Source organism: Leptonychotes weddellii, chromosome 2, assembly GCF_054177405.1.
Source record: "Leptonychotes weddellii isolate Sample4059 chromosome 2, ASM5417740v2, whole genome shotgun sequence".
In the NCBI taxonomy this organism is placed as follows: domain Eukaryota; kingdom Metazoa; phylum Chordata; class Mammalia; order Carnivora; family Phocidae; genus Leptonychotes; species Leptonychotes weddellii.
In genome coordinates, this window is record NC_138370.1 from 17,273,420 (window position 1) to 17,298,666 (window position 25,247).

The 25,247-nt window shown below is 35.2% G+C and overlaps 2 protein-coding genes across 3 annotated transcripts in view; both read right to left on the reverse strand.

The window, feature by feature from the left end:
- SLC7A2 (solute carrier family 7 member 2) overlaps positions 1-25,247 on the reverse strand; it is a 363,691-nt gene that overhangs the window by 258,924 nt on the left and 79,520 nt on the right. The window lies entirely within an intron of this gene.
- VPS37A (VPS37A subunit of ESCRT-I) overlaps positions 1-25,247 on the reverse strand; it is a 42,732-nt gene that overhangs the window by 6,672 nt on the left and 10,813 nt on the right. Inside the window, exons 2-9 of one of the 2 annotated variants that reach the window (XM_031040816.2) lie at positions 15,708-15,782; positions 13,727-13,841; positions 12,812-12,912; positions 5,713-5,938; positions 4,126-4,196; positions 1,391-1,518; positions 1,252-1,292; positions 1,106-1,174 (exon numbers count right to left, since the gene is read on the reverse strand). In XM_031040816.2, coding sequence (XP_030896676.1) covers positions 1,106-1,174; positions 1,252-1,292; positions 1,391-1,518; positions 4,126-4,196; positions 5,713-5,938; positions 12,812-12,912; positions 13,727-13,841; positions 15,708-15,782 — 826 coding nt within the window. Of the gene's footprint in view, positions 1-1,105; positions 1,175-1,251; positions 1,311-1,390; positions 1,519-4,125; positions 4,197-5,712; positions 5,939-12,811; positions 12,913-13,726; positions 13,842-15,707; positions 15,783-25,247 lie in introns of both variants that reach the window. The other variant, XM_006744845.3, reaches the window with a different exon arrangement.

Here is a 25,247-nt window from a genome sequence, read left to right on the forward strand (position 1 = left end):
CTCTGATACTTTGTTTGTATGACTTCAGGAAAGTTATTCAATATCCCTGTGCCTCAGACTGCTTATCTATACTATAAAAAATAATAACATCGCCTACCTCCTAGAATTTTGTGGAAATAATGGGCAATATATGAAAATCGCATAGTGCAGTGTAAGATGCATAATCACTATTCAATGTTAGCTATTATTTTTGTCTTTAACTCTAAAGGATGATTAAATTATCTGAAATCCATTATAAATTTATATTTCCCTTTGCCATCATTTTTTTTCTGTTGTTTTTTTTTGTTTTTTTACATTGGCTTTACCTTCCAGAATTGCTGACTTTAAAGGAAAGAGGATGTTGTTAAATTATGATGTTGGTTATGGACATGACATACAAAGATGATGTCTCCTATTCCTTTTCATTTTTAAAGATTTTACAGAAATATGGGTTGAATTTTGTAAAGTGGTTTTTATTTTTTATTTAGCTGGATTTCTAGCATAAAACCTATTACTTGTGGTGAATTAAACTTTATAATTTTCATATATTTTTCAATTTCCTAAGTTTTCACTTGAGATAGCTGTACATAAGCTTACAAGTGAGACTACAGTTCAAGTTTTTTGTTAGATTTATTAGAGGAAGTAAACTGGCATTTATAATAATGTTCCTAGTTAAGTTATTTATGGGGCGTTTTGTATTTTTCTGCTTTGGAACCAAATATGCCCTTGCATGAGCACAAATAATGTATAATGCCCCATAATTAACAGCTATTCATCAAGCCTTATAAAGACAGACACCTAATAACTGCTTTCTGATAATAATGAAAGTAAGAATGTGGCTCACACATATTCAGATTAAAAAATCTTATGGTGGGGGCGCCTGGGTGGCTCAGTCATTAAGCGTCTGCCTTTGGCTCAGGTCATGAACCCAGGGTCCTGAGGTCGAGCCCCACATTGGGCTCCCTGCTCAGTGGGAAGCCTGCTTCTTCCTCTCCCACTCCCCCTGCTTGTGTTCCTTCTCTCACTCTGTCTCTCTCTGTCAAATAAATAAATAAAATCTTTAAAAAATAAAAAAACAAAAAATAAATAAATAAAAATTCTTACGGTAAAGAGCTAAACATCTTACCTCACTAAGTTCATGTTGCCTTTGCATCTTCTTTTCAAAAGTAGATTTCAGCTGTGTAAGCAATTCATACTAATAGATAAAATAAAAATGTTATTTTATTATATTTTTAAATTGTATGGATTTCTTCAAAATGATAACTAACTCACCTTATCTAAAACAGTTTGCCTTTTGGCTTCCAAGCTGGGCTCTAAAAGGAGATTTTTTCCTGTAAGATAAATTTCTGGTTTATTTCTAGATAAACATCATATTTTTCTTAGGAAATTTAAGAAGTAAGGAAAGACATACTTGCTAGCTCTTCAATACTTTTTACTAAGTCATCCTTGTCAGTAATAATCTGTTTTAGTTGGGGCAAAGTCAGAAACTGTTCTAGTAATATCTCCTCTTGTTCATTCATATCTGTAAGCTGTGACACACTAGAAACACAACAGAAAAGTTAATGAATATCAGTCACTAATTTTTCTCCATGATGATATTCAGGTTTTCCATTTTATTCAGTTGATATGGCTCTAAATAATTTTTGAACTATCATTTATATATCTATATCTATATATACACACACACATACATAAGGAGGCAAATTATAACCTTAAAAGCAATAAAACATCAACCACAGTGGAACATAAAGTGGTCTGAAAGTAGCATCCAATCACGATAGGATTATGAAGACTAGGGTTCATGAACAATCACAACAATGTTAACCTCTGTGTCTACTTAGCTAATAGGTGTGTGGCTGTCACAATAAAAGGTACATATATGGATATGTGTGTGTACAGATAGTCATAAAATATTTAAGGAAAAGCAATCATGGAGGGCTAAACCAAAACCAAAAATCAATATCCACAGGGTGAAAGAGGAAACTGGATGGGTGGGATAGAAATGGAAGCTAAACCTTACTGAACATATCTATTAGTTTTGACTTCCGATCCATACAAAAGCATCATATGTTTAAAAAAATTTAATTAAAAAAAAAGCAGTCTCTAAAATTCAGAGTAAATGGAAATAAACAAGCACTGGTTTTTTTCTAAGTTACATATCCTCCAGAGAAGTAGTATTCAGACTTTAAAAAACAGTATTTGACTGTACATGTCAGGTGTGACAGAACCAAAACACAAAAGAAATATAAAAAACAAAACAAAAACAAACCTTATCTTGAATTCAATAATCATAGCAATAATATTGATATTGTAATTTTGAAAAAGAACAAGTGTCTTTCAGAGAAATGACTTCAGGCCAGGGAAAAGAAATTTCACGATGGCATCTTTGTTTTGTCAGAAAGGCTATAGAAGCCAATGTGAAGAGTTTGTTAGGGACTCAAGATAGAACTGTTTAAGCATCAAGAAGAATAATGACTGCAATATACTGAAACACATCAAATATATTTTTTAAAAAATTTATGAGTTCTTAACAACACAGAAACAACTATAAAAGTAAACACAGAAAACCTTGCCTATCAAAAACTTTGGAGCTTGTTTGTGCATCAACTCATTATTCTGAAAACTGAAAAACAAAAAACAAAAAACAAGGATTTATCTTTCCATTCCTATATGAAGTGTATTTCAATAAAACTAAATAGTTGATACAAAAGTTCTTTTCACAGAATTCTGGTTAATTCCGGCAGTAATAATCACATTTGCAATCCTTAATGAAATAATGGATAGCCAATGATTTCAGGGGTTTCATCTGTTTCAATCTTAATGTCACTAAAAATAGGGCAACCAGACATCACTGTTGCCTTATGTGATGTAATAAGTATGCACTAATTACAATGTAAGTATTCTTGACCAAAGAATTGAACCTATTTTTTTTTCAGCATTGAGATATAATTGACATATAACACATAACATCGTGTAGGTTTACGGTGTGCAGCTCAATGATTCGATAAAACTGAACCTAACTCTAATTAAAACTCTAGATCTAGCCACCAAGAGAAAGAAATATAGGAAAGAGAAGAACATCTTCAATGGTACTACAAGGATGCAATCAGGCAAAAACAGGATATAGAAAATTCTCCAAGACAACCATTTTCCTCAGTAAATGTGTAAATATATAGTGTGCATAATATAACATGTATAATAGTATAATGTGACATTTTCATAATAATTTTTTTTTAAAAGAAGGAAGGAATAAAAAAAAGAATCCTTTATAACACTGAACAATAATAGTACCTACTTTCTGGGGTTGCTGCAAGCATAACATGTATGTGATATATTGTAAACCTTCATTGACTATTATTAGAAAATAATGAATCACTACTTCCTAAAAATGATTATAAAACACTGGGTCAATTAAGGTAAATTTTTTTTTTTTTTAACTGTAGGATTTCTCATAGGTATTTGGCTGTATATCCCTGGTGGGATATATCCCAGAGACAAGAATTACAAAAAAAATTTTTTAATTATACTCAGAAGTCTTAGTAAAAATAGCCTTATGAGTATTATAAACCTTCAATGGGGTATAAAGGATGCAATGCTTCCCAAAGTTGAGTGGCCATAAAACAATTTTTTCATGAAGCAACTTAGAGAAGCAGTGTTCTACGAAACACAGTACTTTAATACTACAGACTTCTGTGTCATCAGTTTGAATACAATTTGGCTCTGTAAAAACACTGTGATTTTTCTTTATGAGAACGTTAATGTGTTCCTCTATGTACAAAGTTCTACCTACAAAAGGATAAATGAAAAAGTCTAAAATAAGCCAAAAAATATTTGAAATCACCAGGGATGATGTATTGAGAAATAATTTTCACAATAATGTAAGCCTCAAGAGAGAACAACATTGTTATCCTGGTAACTATTATATCATTTCCAGCATCTAGAAAAATCCCTAGGTACATACTCACTCAATAAATACAAACTACAAGACAGAAAGCTGATTTGTATAACTAAAACAGCCACAGTATAGAAATAGTGAGGATTTAAAAAACCATTTTCTTTAATACAGGTATGAAAATGATGATCTGGTTTGTATTTATCATTGTCAAAGAGATAATGAATACTGACATTACTCTCCAAGTTTTTTACCTTAGTTCTGAGAGTTCTGGAAATGTATCAGGGATATCTGGCATCTTGTAACCAAAACCATCTTGGCTTATCTAAAGAGAAGTATGAAATGGTAATTAAGTTTTAGCCATCTTTTTGACTGCTCCTATTTACTTATAAATGTAATTTTTAATGTACTACATCCCATGTTTCATTATCACCTTCATCTTTGTACTTTACATTGTCCTTATTCTCCCCTTCTTTCTTTACTCTTATTTTTTTCAGTGTACTTTATATATAGAGGATTAAATTTTTTTTTTTTTGGGGGGGTGAGGATCATCTGAGTACCTGTGTTAACCTCTTTCTTGGGCAAGTATATATTAAATAAAACGCTTAAGTGTATCTGTGACTAATGTAGAGAATCATCTGTGGATTTCATTGATATATATGAATACATTTGCCTCAAATAAAAGATACTGAATATAAAAAAAATGTAGTAAGTTGCAAAAGTCTGAATAGTTACATAACTAAGTCTGACAAGACAGTAGGGTAGATAAGGAATAGGTAATCCATTGTTTTATAAACGACTTTTTAAAACAGAGGATCCTTGAAAACATCTCTTGTAACTTTGCTTATCCTACTAATTGTAATTAATATTGTTCATGATATTCACAATATTTATTCATAATATTTCTTACTAAAATGATGAAAGGTATTAGAAAAACAAACTCCACTTGGGCCTAATCTAAATTATTACAAACACTAAAATTAGTAAAGTTGGATATAATAAGGTTTATAATATTTGAGTATTACTGTGGGTGATACTCACTTAAGGTTAAAATGGAGGTTTTAAAATCATTTTATGTTTTATTCATAAAGTAGTAGTCTCTCAGTAACATCCCACATGGCAATAGTTACCAGTTTATTTAAGAACATACAATTTTTTTTAAAACCAATGAGACACTTGAAGCCCTTGGCATGGTAGAAAGCAGATCCTCCACAATCTGATACCTACTTCTCTTACGTGATCACTTTTTGTGCCTCTGCCTATTTCCTATACGACAGTCAGAGAGATCTATTAAAGGCAGTTTCACAAAAAATGCGATTTGGTTTACGTTTCTGCGACTTTGTCAATACTATTGCCTCTTTATGGAAAGCTTTATATAACCCTTTTCATCCTGACAAATTCATTACCACCTATCAAAATCTGGCCTTAAACATAAACAAATAAATTAATTTATCTGCCTCATTTTAAGTGAGCACCTACTGTATGTATCAGGTGTGCTCTGAGGCACTAAGGATAAAGTGGTGAAAAAGCAGAGACACATTTTTTATAAAAGCATCCCTTCTAGGTCTACCTCAGTTCCTGAGAGCACTGACTGTTTCCTCAACTGTCTTCACCATGAACTCTAGACTCTCTCTTCTACTCCACTGGAAATTATTCTTACTTGTAATTATTTGATAATTTGCTGGTCTCCTCTGAGTTTGTTACTTGAGTTGAAAATGTGATTTAATCTTTTTATCTTTTGTGCCTTACTTAGTGGCTGGCACAAGAAGGCAGATAATAAATATTTGTCAATTGGATGAGTTTTCAAGGATATAAAAATACAGAAAACTGAAGATACCCACCGGTGCTGAAGTGTCTGTTGTAGGAACAGGTAACGGCAGATTTGAAAGGACACCGAAAGAAGGAGCAGCGGGTTTGGCTGGTGTGTAACTTGTTGTTGAAGAAGAAATAGTGTCGGCAACAGACAAAGAAGTGATAGTCCTGTTAGCTTCTTGTGGGGGATATGGAGGAAGAAATGGGAAACCCTGAGATGCATAAGGAGGCATCCCACCTGGATTACTGTAGAGGCTAAAGAAAAAGACAGAAAAAAACATTAGACTTTAGGGGTAAACCTATAAAATTATTCCCAAATGGTTCTAAATAACAATGGTCATGACAAAGAGACAGAATCTTGTTATTATAATCATATAATTGAATTAAATATTCTACAAATTGATAATGACCCCACTCCCCCCAAATAGAAGTGTGGTTTCCATGAAAAAAGAAAATATTTTAGAAAACATGTAATTCAACTAGTCAGAGTAGAAGTGAATAGACAGGCTCTTTTTGAGTTTTGAGCATTCCATTAGCATCAATCACTGTCTTCATAAAGAGAACGGAGAACATTTAACCCAGAAAATGTATTCAAGACAGGTTGTTTAAATAGTAGCTCTCACTTTATCTGGAAAAATATAAGTGAAAGTCATGACTGCGTTTCTAAAAGATTTTAAAGGAAAATACTTAAATGTATAGAAGAACTGCTAAAAATGTTAAAATATAAAAAAGTACATATAAAAAAACAAGTATATAGATTAGAAAAAGTTGTACAGCAGCATGTACTTGGGATTGAATTAGAGAGCAATATTTATTTTTTGCAGTGTAAAAATATCTGGGTCCTGGTTCAAGATGACAATCAAGCAAGACCTTGAAATCACCTCCTCCCATGAACATACTAAATCTGCAGGAATATGGAACAATTTCCTCAAGAAAAAAGCCCTAAAATTTAGTTGTACAACTCCTACAAATCAAGCAAATATGAAAAATCAATCTTGAAGCAAGTAGGAAAGCCTGAGACACAACCTCACTGTAAACCGAAACCTCAACACAGAGACCTATAATCAGGAGAAAATGCAAAACCTGAAGCTTCTTCCTGAAGAGCAAGAGTTTGAACCCCACACTGAGCAGTCCATCTTTTAAGCCCTGCATCTCAAAGAACAGCCCCCAAAACATCTAGCTTTGGAAACCAAAGGACCTACCCCAGGACCCAGCACAGAAGCAGTCGATTGAGAGGCACCCAGATTTTAGGTGTAAGGGTCTCATTTCCTAATCTTAAAGTGTCCGCTTGAGGGACAGGTACCTAATTTAACCCCCATCCAGGGACCCCCTGGGATTTGCTCTAGGGACAAAGGGTGGTAGGTGCTCTCTTCATGTTCTCCCTGTCACAGTCCAGAGCACCAATATCTCTTGGAAGGAAGCTCTCTTGCACATATGGTGCTTAGTTTTTATGTCTGGTGCCCCAGTTTTGGTGGCTGCCATCCACAAGATACCCATTGATTGCATGGCTCTGGAGGCTGAGGGCTTGCATTCCTGGGTCCCATGCGACTGTAAAACAGTAAGAGAGTCAGTTGTTGGCAGGCTACCACCCCCAGGGCGCTGCACAGACAGCAGATCGAACACACCCCTAAGTCTTCCTATGAAAGAGTCTAATAAACAGGTCTGAAAGCTTTGGCTTGATGAGAAGGCTTCTGGTTTGGCATACAACCAGGGGCTTACAGAGGCACTCCCAGGAAACGTAGGTTAGTGGATGCCATCTCTGCACACTCCCTCAGTCTCACTCCAGCTCACAAGTATCTCCCAGAAAGAAGCTTATACAATCATCTGGGCCCCAATTTTGCAATTCTACCCAGGGACCAGACCTCCAGATCTCTGGTGGCCAGCACGGCTTACACTTGCAGCCCCACAGACTATATATATTTGCATACTTTAAAAGCTGCTACCTGAGGGTCTGGCTGAAGGTTTGGCTTCTATTCAGCCTGAATCCAGGTGCTGGCTGAGGTCTTCTCAGGTCCTGGTGCACCCTCAAATACTGGGAGCTATTAAAAATATAACAGGGTCCTGGGACAATACACGATTTTAGAGACAATCAAGAGGTAGGGCAGGACTGAATGATAAGGTTCATCTCCTGGTCCAGTCCTCAAGACTGGGAGAGGTGGCTGCTTCATCTTATGCATAGAAACCAACATAGTCAAGGAAAATGAAGAAGAAGACAAATACGTTCCAAACAAACAAAAACCTCAGGGGGGAAAATGTAATAAAATGGAAATAAGTAATTTACCTGATAAGAGTTCAAAGTATTATACACTTAATGAACTTGGGGGAAGAATGAATGAACAAACACAGTAAGAACTTCAACAAAGAGATAAAAAATTTAAGTACCAAACAGAAGTCACAGAGGTTAAAAAAAAAAATACACTAGAAGATTTCAAAAGCAGACTAAATGAAGCAGAAGAAATGAGGAGTATACTCAAAAGTAGGGCAGAGAAACTCACCCAATCAGAGCAGCAAAAAGAAAAAAAAAGATGCTCCCTGATTTGAAAGTATATTACAATGTTATAGTAGTCAAAACAGAATATTATTGGCATAAAACTATATACAAATAGATCGATGGAACTGAATACAGAACCCAGAAATAAACCTATGCATATATTGTAGCCAAGAATATACAATGGGGAAAGGATAGGCTCTTCAATAAACAGTACTGGGGAAAATGGATGGCCACATGCAAAAGAATGAAATTACCATTTCTTTACATCATATACAAAAATTAATTCAAAGTGGATTAAAGACTTAAATTTAAGACCAGAAACCATTAAACTCTCAGAAGAAAACACAAGGAGTAAGATTCTTGAAATTGGTCTTGGTGATGATTTTTTTGCATCTGATACCAATAGCAAAGGCAACAAAAGCAAATAAACAAGTGGGACTCTATCAAACTAAAAAACTTCTGCACAGCAAAGGAAACTATCCACAAAACAAAAAGGCACCTTACTAAATGGGAGAAGATATTTGCAAATAATATATCTGATAATCAGGAGTTAGTATCCAAACTATGTAAAGAAATCCTATAATAGCAAAACACAATCCAGTTAAAAAATGGGCAGGGAATATTAATAAATATTTTTTACAAGATAACATACAGATGGCCAAGAGATACATAAAAAGATGTGCAACATCACTAATCATCATGAAAACGCAGATCAAAACCACAATGAATTATCACCTGACACCTGTTAGAATAGCCATCACTAAGAAGACAAGAAATAAGTGTTGTGGAGGATGTGGAGAACAGGAAACCCTTGTGTACTCTTGGTGGGAATATAAATTGGTGCAGCCACTATGCAAAATAGTATGGAGGGTCCTCAAAAAAATCAAAAATAGAATTACCATATGATCCAGCAATTCTACTTCTGGAGATTTATCCAAAAAACTGAAAACAGTAATTCAAAAAAATTAATGGTGACTCTGTCTGGGCTCCTATGTAGTCTCAGGATAGGGTAGTCACTAGAAAGACACACCGACGAAGGGCTGGAACTATTAGCTGCACCCACCAACCTCAGGGAATGAGGGGCTGCAAACTAAGTTCTATGAAAACTCTTGAACAATGAGGTCTGACAAACTTCCTTGTTGGTGAATGCATCCACATGGTGGGAGGATGGTGCACCCCGGCCCACGGGGACAGAAGCGCCTGCATTCGGGGCTCTTCCAGTCCTTGCCCTGTGCATTGCTTCACATGGCTATTCATCTGTATCCTTCATAATGCCCCTTTATAATAAACTGGTAAACATAAGTAAATATTTCTCTAAGTTTTGTGAGCAGCTCCAACATATTAATGGAACCTGAGGGGAGGCATCATGGGAACCTCTGATTTTACAGTCAGTTGGTCAGAAGCACGTGAACAACCTGTGGATTTGACTGGTGTTTAAAGTGGAGCAGTCTTCTGAGACTGAGCCTTTAACTTGTGGGATCTGTCACTACCTTCAGATAGAGAGCATCAGAATTGAATTATATCTATAGGAAACCCGGTCACTGTCTGCTGAGAACTGGAGAATTACTTGGTGGTGTGGAAAACACACATATCAGAGTACTGAAATATGTTCCAAAATATATAAAGCTTGAACAATTTTTAAACTGGAGTATTATTATTTTATTTAATTACATAGATTTACATAAGTTGAAATTATGTTGGAAAACAATTTTATGGATTTTGAAACTAAAGTTCATATGGAAAATTATAGAAAGAAAAGTATCTGATGGAGGGTTAAGAAGAGAATAACTGTGCCATCTGGTAAAACAAATTACAAAACCTTTATAATTTAAAAAAAAAAAAGAAAAGCAACTTTTTTTTAGAGCAAATAGTGGTAAATGGATATGCAGATCAATGGAACTGAATATAAAATCCAGAAAAAGCCCGAAACACATAAGGGAATAAGGATGTAAGACAGATGTGAAATAAATGGAAAAAAAGATCAGTCAATAAACAGTGTTGGGACGGCTGGAAAAAAATGAATTGGAGACAGATCATTATATTCATAACATGATAAAAACCAAATTCATCAAAGATTTAAATGCTTCCAACTAAATCTTACAAGAACTAGATGAAATCATTGGGAAATAATTACTGTGGGGTGGGAAAGGACTTTCTGTGATCCCAAATTCCAAAGTCATAAGAGAAAATGATTAATTGCTTGACATTAAGAAAGAACAAAAACAAAAACCTATATGACAAAGCCCATTATAAATAAGACAAATAAACTGGGGGAAAACATTTAAAACTCGTATCACAGACACAGGGGTAATTTCTCTAATACATAAAAAGTTCCTACAAATTGATAAAAAGACTAACAACTCAATAGCAAAATGAAAAACAGGATAGAAGACTCAGGTTACAGAAAAATAAAGAAAAACAACTCCAAATCATAGGAAAAGATACTCAACTTCATTGTCAGTAAGATAAATACAACTAAAATTATACTAACATATCATGTTCTACTTATAAATTGGCAAAGATCCATTCCAATAATATACTGTATCGGCAAAGAATATGGGAAAGTAAGCATTGTGCATAGTGGTAGAAATTGGTGCAACTTACTCTGTAGGGCAATTTTGCAGTATTTGTCAAAACTACAAATGTGCATGCCACTATGAGAATGTATCTAAGAAATATATTCACATTTGGCTAGAATATTATTTTTAAGGTTATTTGCTGCAGTGCTGAGGGTAAAGAAAGGTGGGCCTTTTAGGAAAGAGTGGAAACAACAAAAACATCCATCAGCACGAGTCCTGTTAAATAAATTACACTACATCTATAAAACAAGTACTTTGTGGTCATAAAGAAGAAGAAGGAAATGCTTTATGTACCAAAATGGAAAACTATTCAAACTATACCATTTAGTGTAAAAAAAAAGGGGGGAGGGGAATGGTATGTTACAGTTTGTGTAAAAAAGGAGGAATAAAATACTCCATGTACATATTTCTTTGTAAGTCATAAAACATCTTGGAAATTCTATGCATATTCACCCAAATGAAAAACTCTGGATACAAGCAAGAAGAAAAACTAGGTTGTAAGGGAGAAGACAGTGGAAGGAAGACTTTTTACTCCATATCCCTTTATATTTTTTGAATTTTGATTCAAGTAAATATATGATCACTGAAAAAATTAAGTTAAAATAAGTTTTCCAGTTTAGCTTACTTATTTAAAAAAATAGCTCATCTTTATGTTAAAAAATTAAAACTTTTATCTAAAGGTATGTCAGTGACATAAATATAAATATAACAAGTTATTTGGAAACAATATGACCAACATGAGAGAGTATTTGTATTATAAGTCTTTATTGTGAAGCAATTTTTATTTTGACCTCAGTAGCAGATACAACCTATTAAATAATCTAAGGAATGCATCAAACCTGCATTTTAATAACCTGCACTTTATCACAGAACTTATTTGAAATGAGAATAAGTAAACTTACTGGCTTTTATTTTCAAATAAGGTGAATGAACTTTTATCCAACCCTGCCCTGACAGAAAAACAGGATATACAGTTTTTAGATGAAGGATATTAGGAGGCTTATAACTCCAGTACAAAGACACAAGAGAGGAAAGATGAAGGCTGGGGCTGATGCACCTAATGACCTGGATAATCTAGCTAAGCAGATTTTCAGGCAGTGTTCAAAATGCTGCCTGACTCCTGAGCAAGAGCAACTTCTTGGAAATTAAGTAGGAGGACTAGGATATAAAGCCAAGAAGTATTCTGAGAAAAGGAAATAAAAAGACCAACAAGAAGCTGCATCATCATTAAATTTCAGAATACCAAAAATTTTTTCTAAAATTTACAAAGGATCAGAAATCAAAATGGCATTGGACACTTTGCAATAGAAGCCATATAGACAATATAGCAACACCTTCAAAATTCTGAGTAGAAAAGCACTTCGACTTAGATGCTAATGCAAAAAGTGGAACAAAAACAAGTTATCTCCAGTAGTCCCTAACCAAACTGCAGATTCACAAGGAAAATACATGTCGTCAAGGTCAGATGACATGAAAAAACAATCTGAAAGGTATTTTTCAGAGCTGCTAAAAGATGTGGAAAATTAAAAAGATAAAACCACCAATGGAAAAATGGAAGTAATTATTAACTCCAGAAAAAGCAAAAAATTATACCGTAAAGGAAATGTAATCATGACAAAGTCCTTGATTCAGCAATGGGGAATATTTACAGAATCGAAGTGATGAAAATACCAAAAATGAATTTAAGTAAAGATCATGATATCAATCACTGAGAGAATGAGGGGAAAGGAACATTTATGAAAGATAACGATAACTAAACTCCTCATCAATCATAACAGGAGGTTGAAATATAATACCTAAAATTAAAGAACCAAGACTATGTATATATTATGTTTAAATTATTCAGAAAGATGAAGGTAAATATTGGAAAAGCAACTGAAAAAGAAAATACAGCTGCCTCTGAAAAGTATGAGTGTATCTGTATGAAGGTAGGAATGTGGAATGAAGAGAACTGCCTTTTAACATCATTTGAAAATTTAAACTCTATTATGATTACTTTGATAAAAAGAAGTAAAAATAAATTTATACAAATATTTTTTGGGGTATAAATATACTTACTACGGAAATGCTGTTGAAGAAGGAGCTAAAACTGGAGGATTCTTCCAAAACTCATCCAACAGACTCTGAATAATTTTTCCAAGATCTGAGTGCATTGTAAACTAAAAGTAAGAGTAATACAGGATGATCAAAATCACTTTCAGAATAAGTCTTACTAGGATCATGTCACTGTAAAACTTAATCTTAAATCTACTTCTGCACATCAAGAATTAAATGAAAAACAAAGGATACTGTGCCAAATGACAAGATTAGCAATCTACAACTTAAAATATTTTTCTATAGACTCAATACCATAAATCAGTTAAAAATCTATTTAACCAATAATGGAGCTAAAATATTTCCACATTTAAAAAAATAATTTGAGGGGTGCCTGGGTGGCTCAGTCGTTAGGCGTCTGCCTTTGGCTCAGGTCAAGATCCCAGGGTCCTGGGATCGAACCCTACATCAGGCTCCCTGCTTGGCGGGGGACCTGCTTCTCCCTCTCCCACTCCCCCTGCATGTGTTCCTGCTCTCACTCTCTCTCTGTCAAATAAATAAATAAATCTAAAAAAAATAATAATAATTTGAAGGTTCTAAGGTAAATACTGAGAATACATTTAAGTTATAGTGCTTCAACCTTCATAGTAATCAATCATTTATGTATCCTAAGAACTTTAAGGCATATTTGAATTTTATCCCCTCCTAACAACTATGGAAAATATACTGTGAACCAAAGTTCTAACATCAACAGGTCCTCATCACAGAAAAACAAATAACCTTCAAATCAGTATTATCTATTGGATATAGTGACCTTTTTTTTGGGAAAATTACTTATTCCAAATGAGATTTCAAATGCATTTTAGATTTCTAAAATATGCAGTAATAAAGTAATACACCTGTTATACTACTTTGAAATAAATTATACTATATACATACATTGTTTACTAATGGAGAGGTAACATATACCCCTTGTTTATCCATTAAGTGATGTCGTATTGGTGGATAAACACTGATCACTGGTTTTTCCTGAGGAAACTGTGGAGGGAGCAATCTGTTAAATGTAGAACAGATGGAAAAAACACAAGTGTTATATAGTCATAATTCTAAAACAAAGTTAAAAGCAAATTAAATTTTCATGCTTTCATTTAGAGTAATTATTCACAGTAGTAAGTGCTCTGTTATGGTTGTTGATCGAAAATACACAAAAGGATATACTTTAGCCACAAGATTATAAAGCAATTCAATTCAGTAAAACTTTACTATAGAATATGGATACCCTGAGTTATAAGATATTCTTCACACCATGTCAGTTAATTGCTTTCAAACACAATATACTAAGCTATGTAAAATCTCAGATAAAATCAGATCAGGTATTTGTAACAGGTGACCCATAGTAACCAGTCTGACTATTGGACCACAGGTTCTGGCCATATAATTTTCTTGTGGTTTTCCTACTTATGAAATGCTGCCAAGAATTATTACACCATCTATTGAATTTTTGAAGTGTGTAGATAAAAGCAAAAGCACTATGATTAAAACATTGTAGCTGTCATTATGCCTTGGTTCTATAAGGCTCTAATGGTCCCCATTAACACAACTCTCCCAAGTCTGTCAATCACATGGTTTCAAGTAAAGAACAGTAAATTCTCAATACAAGAAGAAAAAAAAAGAGGTGAAAATCTTAACCTTTATGAACTACCACAAATTTAAAATTCAGGATTGAAGTCTTAAATGGATCTTACTGGATATGGAACTCTGATTTCTAAATCTCTCTAAACTCAGAAGAATATGACCCTTTAAAACTATCTCTCTGTTCCCGTTGGCTCTGAAAACGATTTGTTTGGCAGCACTGTCATGAAGAGAACTGGGTCTTTTTGGCTTCTCCTACTTAGCCCTACCTAGGGCATTTGATGGAGATAAAACTACTTCATTTATATAGCTAAAGATGTTAGCCTAGTTTGGTAAAAAAAAAACAATGATTGGCCTTTGGAGCCCAATCAATCTGGGTTTGTATCCTGACTATGCTATTCACTACGTGTGTGTCTGTAATTTACCCAATTTGTAGCCCTGCTGTGAGGATTCACAAAGCTCATATATCAAGATAACACAGCATAATGCTTGGCACTATTATACATTCACACTTTCATTCACTTGTTCAACTAGGATTTAATAAGGCCTTCTCTGTGCAGGCATTATGCTAGACAATGAGAATATGAAGATGAATAAGCCATGGTTCCTGTCTTCAAGTTAGGTGCTTCTTATCTCACCCAAACACCTACTCTAGCACACAGCTACCTAATGCAATTTGAGGTAATAACTTAATACTTTCATGCTAAAGACTAATAATTACACTTAGAATTAAATGGGTACTTCCGCAATCACTTTGTCCAATCTTTCCTCTTAAATAACCTCCTGATTATAGTTTTTAACTTAATTTTTTTCTTTAATTAGTAGATCAAATTCAGCCCTGAACTTTCTGGTTGATACAGTATATCTGTTGCTGAAGACTAGAATATTTTCACTTGTTTCTAATGTAGGGGTAAATATATCTCTAATAGTTTTCCATACATGATCCCTTTGACTGTCATCATTTTCAGCCTTTCTTTTAGCCTACCTCCAACTAAGACTTCATGCAAATCAATAAAAACAATGACGGTACTAAATATTATTATTACATCTTTATATTGCATTTCTTCTTGTATAACAGCTTCTTTCTTACAGCAATACACTTTACCATGTCTTTAAAAAATTTTTGTTTCACGAAATTATGTGACTTTGATAATTTATAGTTACTAGAAAAATAATATTTTAAATATGTTCACTTTAAACAATTTACTTCTAATAACTAAGAAATAAAATAATGAAAAGATTTTTAAAAGTACTAGTACATAAAAATATAGGATACAATTCTACTCACATGTTAATATTAATTGTCAGGTTGTTTACGGTGAACGGCAACCTGTATTCCACATCTTTCTGTATTTCAGCTATACTGTAGGAGAAAATTTGAGAGAAAAAGTCACTTGAAGTTATAAAACCATTAATGTTAAAAAGAATGTTAAATGTTTTTAGAGCCTACTAAAACTATTAATTTTAATCACCCAATCTAGATAGCCAATATAACTTGTATCTTGAGGGAAAAATTATCATAGAGAGATTTATCAAATCAGGCAATAATATTCTGATATCCAAGTGCGTGTGTGTTGGGGGAAAGTGGTAGAGTGGGGATAGATGTTGAGGTAAAATGGCAAAGAAAAACTCTCGTATTAATGCTAGGTTGATTTACTATCACTTTACCTAATTCAACATTAGTAGAAGCAATTGTTATCCCTCTGGTTAATACAAGTCAGCAAGACATCTAGGTTCTGATTAGAACACTGCCACTACCCAGCTATATAGACAGCTAGGCAGGTCTGGGTCTTAATAAGTTAAACTTAAAAGCCTGGATGAGATGTCTCCTACAGTTTTATGACAGAGACTGCTGACTGCTTTCCAGAGACAAATAACCTCCCCTTCTTCCTCAGTAAGAAAAGTCTGATTCTACTCTGAGTAGCAATGACCTAGCCTTTTTTGCACCTAGCTGTTGCTATAGACTTACGTTCTAGCCAATAAGATAGATATAGGGAGGCTGTGGGATAGAATTACTAGGAAAGCAACTAGAAGGGGGCACAAAAAACTAGTATGAGTCCTCCTCTCCTGCCTCTACCTGATAGCTGCACTTCTAGCAGCCATCCTGGACCATGAGTGACCCTGAGAATGGAAGTCATACACTAGAGAGAGCTAAGCAGAAAGAAAGAAGCAGCCTGGGTCTTTAATGACTATGGAATTGTCAAACTGAATTTCCTTTCTGTCAGAGAAAAAAAGTTCTGTTTAACTCACTATTTTGGGAGTCTTGGCTAGTAGCAGCTGAATATAATTGCCAACTAACAGAATTTCCTTGTATTTTAACATTCTACATTTAGAATTTACTTTATTGTCAGTTGCAGGGATACATTAGTACAATTATAATCTAGCAACCAAATCTTTTGGGGGCTCACTTCAAATTCTAATGAACATTCACAATATTTCCAAAGGGAAAAATGTTAAGTAGTATTCCTGATTTAAGGTTGAGAAGAACTTTAATATTCAAAAAGACATGAAACTTTTTCAAGCATGAATACTGTTGGAAGATCTAGTGTTTACATAATAATTAACTTTTCGTTCTTTTGGTTGCTTCAACTACTGCTCTGTACTGACATCCCATGGAATGGGGTTAGTATGGAGATGAAGAAACAGCTGAGAACAGACTCAAAAAGATACTCAATATTAGGACTTCCATAGTTTTACAGAAGTTTTCTTTGGGGTTCAGTTTTGGACTAGAATACTGACAACCTCCTCAGTTGTAGGAACACCATATAATCAATTAAATGGCTTAAGGTTTCTATTCCTTTATATTATTTTAGGACTCTAAGGTGTAACTGTTTCACGGGAATACTGGTCACACATGCAACCATCAGTTCTAAGCTAAATAGAACATCTTCATGATTAAAAGAATTTTATGACCTCCTAAGTCAGGCTTCCTGGGTTCAAATTCTCCCTCTAAGCCATTTACTTATGTGATCATATATGCAAATTACTTAACCTAAGCCTTATCTCTCAAATGGAAAACAGGGATGTTAACAATAGCTATCTACCTAAAACAATTGTTAAGATTAAATGAGAGAATACTTGTAAAGCCCTCCGCAAAATGCCATAATAATTGTTCAATACATGTTAGCTATTATCAAAAATGCATTTTGAACATGCATCTAAGTTGGAGCCTGTCTAAATTTGTAGTACCAAAGTTTTAACTCAGTTTTTTAGTGTATTTTTATAGAAAACAAAGTGAATTCGACTAAAATAATTTTTACTTAAATCATTGTCTAGAAGTGGTTTCATTGTCTCTACAATTAGAGTGTTGACATTTATTAGGTTTTGACAAGTTTCCTTCACAAATGAAGTATGATAAATAACTGAAAGCAATACTTGCAGTATTAGTGAGAGGTGAACTCTCGTTAACAAATTCCAGTACAAGTTAGTCATGGCAATTGTTGGAGTCAGGCCATGCTACTGAAATATGAAGTGCAAAATATGGCACTTCAGCATCTTGAATACTTTCAGCTGAAGGAGTCTGAGAAAAGAGAAGCAGGAAGGTTACTCTAACCTCCTCCCCGCCTCATACTTCTTCCCTGAAACAAATCATAAAATCCTCATGTGAAATATGCCCTCCTCATACCAAGTAGCATCTTTACCTCAAAGACAAAGGGACACCAAGAAGAATAGTAAGAACCCTTGATCATTACAATTACCTTATATTCCTTAACCCATCATATTCTTCCATGACTGTACACTTTTCATCAAACCTAGCACAAAAAACTCAGGTCTAACTATTTCTTTGGATCTTTGCTTCCTTAAGTCATCCATCTCATGTAAAACTTACATTAAATAAGCTTGTATGGTTTTCTCCTGTTAATCTATCAGTTTACTTAATTAAAACAAAAACTAATCCCTGAATATTCGCAATGTGATTTTGAATTTTTTGCTATTTTAAAACTTTTATTTATTTTTTATTTTTATTTTTCGAAAATTTTACTTATTTATTTGACAGAGAGAGCAGGAGAGCAGAGGCAGGGGGAGCGGCAGAGAGAGAGGGAGAGGGAGAAGCAGGCTGGCTCCCCCCGCTGAGCAGGGAGCCTGATGTGGGGCTCGATCCCAGTACCCTGGGATCATGACCTGAGCCGAAGGCAGTCGCTTAACCACCTGAGCCACCCAGGTGCCCCTATTTTAAATAACTTTTAAAAAACTTATTCTAGGGGCGCCTGGGTAGCTCTGTTGGTTAAACACCCAACCCTTGATTTTTGCTCAGGTCATGATCTCAGGGTTGTGACATCCAGCCCCACATGGGGCTCCGCACTCATTGTAGAGCCTATTGGAGATTCTCTCCCTCTCCTTCTGCCCCTCAACCCCGCTCATGCATGCTCTCTCTAAATAAATAAATACATATATATATACATATATATATAATACTTTAAAAAAACACAACAACTTATCTAAAAATGATTTATTCCCATCGAGGGGGAAAAAAAACAAGCAATGAAGAAAAAGTCAAGTGACTAAAAAAGATCAATTCAAGATACTGATAGCATGCATTTCCCAGTGTTGGGTAAATCAAGGAATGTTTATAGGTGAACCTTGCAAATAAAGGATTCAGATGCTTCAATAAAGATGGTAGATCGAGATTAGACAACTTCCCTTCCCCACCTAAATCTCTAGGAAATATCGCAAAAGACTAAACAACCAAATCTGTAACAGTGCTGGAAAGCAAAGAGGAAGCAGACAAACTCTGAGGAACCTCTAAAAGATAAAAAAAAGATGGGAATAGACTTAAGGAAAAGGGTGATAAGGAAAAAAGGAAAGAAAAAGAAAGTAAACACAGGAACTAATGACAACCCAAAACATTAGATTAATGCAAAGTAGGAGCAGTTTGAAGGTCCTCGAAGCCCTTGAAGGAAGTCAATCCACACCAACAGTGTGGAAGGCTGGGCAGAAGCATTTCTCAGGGTAATGAATGGGAAGATGTGTGCAACAGCAGGTAGGATAGAGCACTCTCCTCTTTTCCCTGCTTGTTCCAAACCAACAGATGGCACTAGTATCTGTACCAGAAGAACACACTGGGTAGCCTTGAAAGGAGCAGAGACTTAGGAAGCTACTGACTTCCATGGAGCCTCTGTTTCCAGGAGACAACTATTAGCTTGTCCCATATTGGAACAAATCATTCTTTTTCATTTGTCACCAGAGGCAGACTATGATAAAGACTATGATAAAGCTAAATATCCACCAATAAATAGAGCTACATATCCACCAACAAGTTAACAAGGAATCTCAAACACAGAAATGAACACATCAAAGAAGTGTGAACAAAACAAAACCAAGCAAGGCAGCCACTAAACTCAAGCAGCCCAACACACAAAAACTTAAGCTAACAGAGTTAATTGAGAAGACTCTAAATTTGTGTAATTAATATCCTCAGAGAAACAAAATAGCACTTGAATTCACACACACAGTTGATATGAAAATGAAAAATTAAGACACTGGAAATTTAAAATAAATAGCTCAAATAAATGGTTTGGTGCTCTGTTTGGAAAATGTTTCATACTATATATTCTTTTCTTGGAGAATACTGATGCATTTTAGCATATTAAAGGCTTTGGGAAATTCTAAAGCACTTAATTTTTGTTTTTGTTTTTTTATCTGTTTGACATGGACCATGTATTTCACAGTATTCTTTGAACACTGTTGTGGGGAACACAGGATAATGAAACAGATGTGCAAAGGGCCATAGGAACAGAGAAGAAAGCACCTAACCTCAACAAGAGTGGTGGTGGGGTCTTCCAGGAAATAAAATAATATCTGAACTACATTTAAAAGTCAAGTAAGAGTCAACATGCAGGAAACAGAAATCAGCAAAATAAAGCAGACATTCTACACAGAAGAAACACCATGGGAAAAATTTCAGATATGAAATAACACTGGGTCTCTTAAAGTCTCCATATCCTTTGCCATTAAAAACTTGGGGTGGGAGGGATGGGGTGGCTGGGTGATAGACATTGGGGAGAGTATGTGCTATGGTGAGCGCTGTGAATTGTGTAAGACTGATAAATCACAGACCTGTACCTCTGAAACAAATCATACATTACATGTTAAAAAAAAAAAGATAGTAGGAAGGGAAAAATGAAGGGGGATATCAGAGGGGGAGACGAACCATGAGAAACTATGGACTCTGAGAAACAAACTGAGGGTTCTAGAGGGGAGGGGGTGGCAGGAGGTGGAGGGATGGGTTAGCCTGGTGATAGGTATTAAAGAGGGCACGTTCTGCATGGAGCACTGGGTGTTATATGCAAACAATGAATCACGGAACACTCCATCAAAAACTAATGATGTAATGTATGGTGATTAACATAACATAATAATAACAAAACAAAACAAACAAACAAAACAAAACAAAACAAAAAAAACCCTTCACATCCTCACTGTCTTGTTAAAAAGAAAAACAGAAGCCCAAAATGGAGACACTTAGGCCAAGTCACCACACTGGGGCTTAATACCTAACCTAACTGCAACCTCCTTAGAAATGTAGTCTTAACCAGCCCGTCAGGAATTTTCAGAACAGCACTAAAAAAGGTGATCTGTCACATGGGTCTTCTCCATCCACAGCCCATCCCCCCCATGTGGTAACCCACCTAATTAGACCCCCTACCCTTTACCCCTAGGGAAAGGTGACGCTGGCTGGTACAATCCTTTCTTTTATTTTGCTAATAACTTCCTTGCTCCACCAATCCTTCCTATAAAAATCTTACATTACAAAACAACTATTGGGAGCTCCCATTACTCGCTAGATGGGATGCTACCCAATTCATGAATCATTTAATGAAGCCAACTACATCTTCAAAATTTACTTGGTTTTGTTTTTTAACAGATTTGATGACAGCAATAGGATCTGAAGTGAACTTCTAAAGGCCTTCGGGGATAAAGAGAAACACAGACATGGCACTCTGTGAACCCTTTTGAGTTCAGTTTTGCCATTCATTTCCAAGGACTTTTGGTGAGCTCCTCTGGGTCTGAGCTCCACTCTCTTGCATTTGAGCTTGGATCAAATTGGTTTTCCAATCCAGGGTTAATGAGTCAGTCTACATAGACAAGAGGCTCTAACAGAGCTCAAGTCCTTTGCCCTTGGTTCAGTTTACAATTCCACACTGGAATCCCTTCTCCAGTTGTAGTCTGCAGTCTCCCTGACCGGCATTTGCTGGTTTAGTACTTTCCCTAGTTCCAATCCACAGTCTCCATCTACTAGAGTCTGCTGGTCAGCTTATGTTGGTGGCCACTGGCTGGAGTTGGAATGGGTCTGACTTAAGAACCAGACCGGGTCTGGGAACAGACTGGGTCTGATCTGAGTTGGACTGGGTCTGATCTGAGTTGGACTGGGTCCAGTGTGAGGCCTGTGGTATTGTTTTAAATAAAGGCTAATTGATAATGCAAGTCTCAGGAGTCAGAAATAAGGCTGCACACACTGGTGGGCATGGGTCAAGCATTTAAATTCAAAGGCTATTAGAGCACTCGCTACCTCTAGAAGACTTCTGTGATAATAATGTATAATAAGTTGGTCACATTAATGGGTTAGATTGACACCAGGTCACCCACCAACTGTGCAATGAGGTACACTGCAAAACACCCCACAATTCCCAACATCATCGCATGCCCCTCTTAGTTATTAATCTGACTCTAAGAAACCCAGAGGCCTAGCTAAAAAAAAAGGGGGTGGGGGGAGGATCCTTCATATCCAGAGTTGAACAGGCCACCTTCTGGCATACCTGCTTATTTTATGTCTAAAAACTATAGTCCCAGAAGTCACAAGTATTTAAACAGCAAGATCTTACTAAAATCAACCTAGAATTACAATGGCCATTATGGTAAATGCTCTAATTAGAGAAATAATTTAAGAAGTATACTTGAAAGCAAGGATTCTTAAACAGAATGGGATACTTATTTTATTTGGTATGCAGAAGTCACCAAAAGGTTTCAAAAATCCAAAGTTTCATTATTCAAAAGGACAAAAAGACAATGAAAAAGAAAGGTACCTAAAACAAAAGACTAAGACTAACATATAAGACTGCATTAATTCCTACTGCTCTCCTCTCTCTTTTATTTGGGTAGTCTTTCTAGTAATCCTCTATGTGAATTGTCTTTTGACTCTGAAGAGACTATTAGTTACCTTTTTTTTATTATGTTATGTTAATCACCATACATTACATCATTAGTTTTTGATGTAGTGTTCCATGATTCATTGTTTGCATATAACACCCAGTGCTCCATGCAGAACGTGCCCTCCTTAATACCCATCACCAGGCTAACCCATCCCCTGACTCCCCTCCTCTCTAGAACCCTCAGTTATCTTTTAAGATAAAGACCACCATAGGCTGCAGGCAATCCCCTACAGGTATCTTTCACTCCTGGGTTAAAGGCCAAACTACCAGCCATAGTTAAATAATTTCTTAAACCCACAGAGGATTCTCAAAGGTTTTATAAATAAATTACCTCCTGAGCCCAATACAGAGGGAAAAAAAAAAAAATATTCCCTTCCTTTCCAAATCCAGAACTGTTGATTATCAATCCTGTCTCCCAGGTATAGCTACTGCCTTCTTGATTGTCTTGTTTTTTTTTTTTTTTTTAAAGATTTTATTTATTTATTTGACAGACACAGCAAGAGAGGGAACACAAGCAGGGAGAGTGGGAGAGGGAGAAGCAGGCTTCCTGCAGAGCAGGGAGCCCAATGCGGGGCTCGATCCCAGGACCCTGGGATCATGACCTGAGCCGAAGGCAGACGCTTAACGACTGAGCCACCCAGGCGCCCCTTGATTGTCTTGTTTTATGTCCTAAGAATTTGGCTTGGCTTTCTGCCTGCCTGGGACAGGCAGGTTTTGTTTAGCTAAATTTGGGAGTGACTCTAGATCTTATAAAAATATTATCTTTTGCACCCTCTCTGAGGATGCTGTTAGGGTCCATGAGGTTGTTTAAAACTGCCAGATACATTTACTCTATGTCCTGGCTGAGACCTGACAAGATACTTGAAAGGATTTACTAACTCTGTAATCAGAAATCTGGCCAAATTAGAAGCTCATATTCAGAGCCTGAAAAGTTTTTTTTTGAGATTTCTCCCCTAAGCTAAATGTACCCAGATGGGGTAAAACACATAGGTGGATGGGTGTGAGTGTCTTTGATACTATTTAGGCAGCAACTTAATTCTTTGAGGAATTAAAAACAGCTATAGCTGTTTTATAAATATGTTATCACCTTATACCTGTCAGAATGGCTAAAATCAAAAAGACAAGAAATAAGTACTGGTGAGGATGTGGAGAAAAAGGAACTCTCATGCACTGCTGGGAATGTAAATTGGTACAGCCATTGTGGAAACCAGTGTGGAGGTTCCTCAAAAAAGTAAAAACAGGAATCCTATTTGATCCAATAATTCCACTACTAGGTATTTATCCAAAGAAAACAAAACACTAATTTGAAAAGATATATGTACCCCTATTTATTGAAGCATTATTTACAGTAGCCAAGATATGGAAGCAACCTAAGTGTCCATCAGTAGACAAATGGATAAAGGAGATATGGTAACATATGCAACAGAATATTACTCAGCTATAAAAAAGGATTAGTTCTTGCCATTTGAGACAACATGTATGGACCAAGAGGATATTATGGTAAATGAAGTCAAATTGAAAAAAATAAATGCCATGATTTCACTCATATGTAGAACCTACCAAAAAAAATGAATAAACATACAAAAAGCAGAATCAGACCTTTAAATACACAGAAATAATGGCTGCCAGATGGAAGGAGCGTGGTGGTTATGTGTAAAATGCAGGAAGGGGAGTGGGAGATTCAGGCTTCCAGTTATGGAACGACTAAGTCATGGGAATAAAAGGCACAGCATAGGAAATATTGTCAATGATACTGTAATAAGTGTTATATGGTGACAGATGGTAGCTTCACTTGCAGTGAGCACAGCATAAGGTATAGAGAAGCTGACTCATCATGTTGTAGATCTGAAACTAATGTAACACTGTGGGTCAACTATACTAAAAGAAAACTTTTTTTAAGTGTAAGAGTTCAAACTTTCATATTATATTAAAACTTAGTTCTAAAATTAAAAAGTAATACAGAAAAACTTAGATGCAGCTTCTTTTATAACTAGTGAGTTTTGTGTTTCTGTACCGAATTCATGGCAGCAATTTAAAGCTATAACCTATGAGGTCTCTGTCTGTGTCTGTATGTTTATGTGTGCCTCTCTATATAGTAAATGTATAGTATTTTCTACCTCCAGATGGTATTCTTAAAATTAATTTGTAAATTTAGTTGGCTTAAAGATCTATTTAACTGGCTTAAGGAAAATTAACTGCTTATATAAATTCTCAGAAATATAACAAAAACACCCACATGTTTTTCAAGTACTGGGATAATCTTCTAGTAAATTAAAGCTAGTTTAAATTCATTGGTTTAATTAAAACAGGCATGTCTTTAGAGTTATCAATATTGAATATAATGCAGATAAACAAATTTCATTCTACCTGAATTTACTAGTTTAATTACATCTGTTATAATTTGTCAGCAAAAGTAACTTAGAATCATGGCTGATTCTGTCTAACGTCTCATAAAGTTTTGTGGGTAATCTAAACATGATTGTTGGAGCAAATGATTTAGATATAAGTGGGATAAGAATTTACAGATAAGCTTTTTAGCAATTGTATTTTATGGTATATGTGCTTAAAAAATTTTTCCAAATCTCTTTAGCTTGAAATTTTAGGAGTCTTGCTAAATTAAATTAAATGATGGAAATGTGGGTGCCTGAATGGCTCAGTGGTGGGTTAAGTGACTGCCT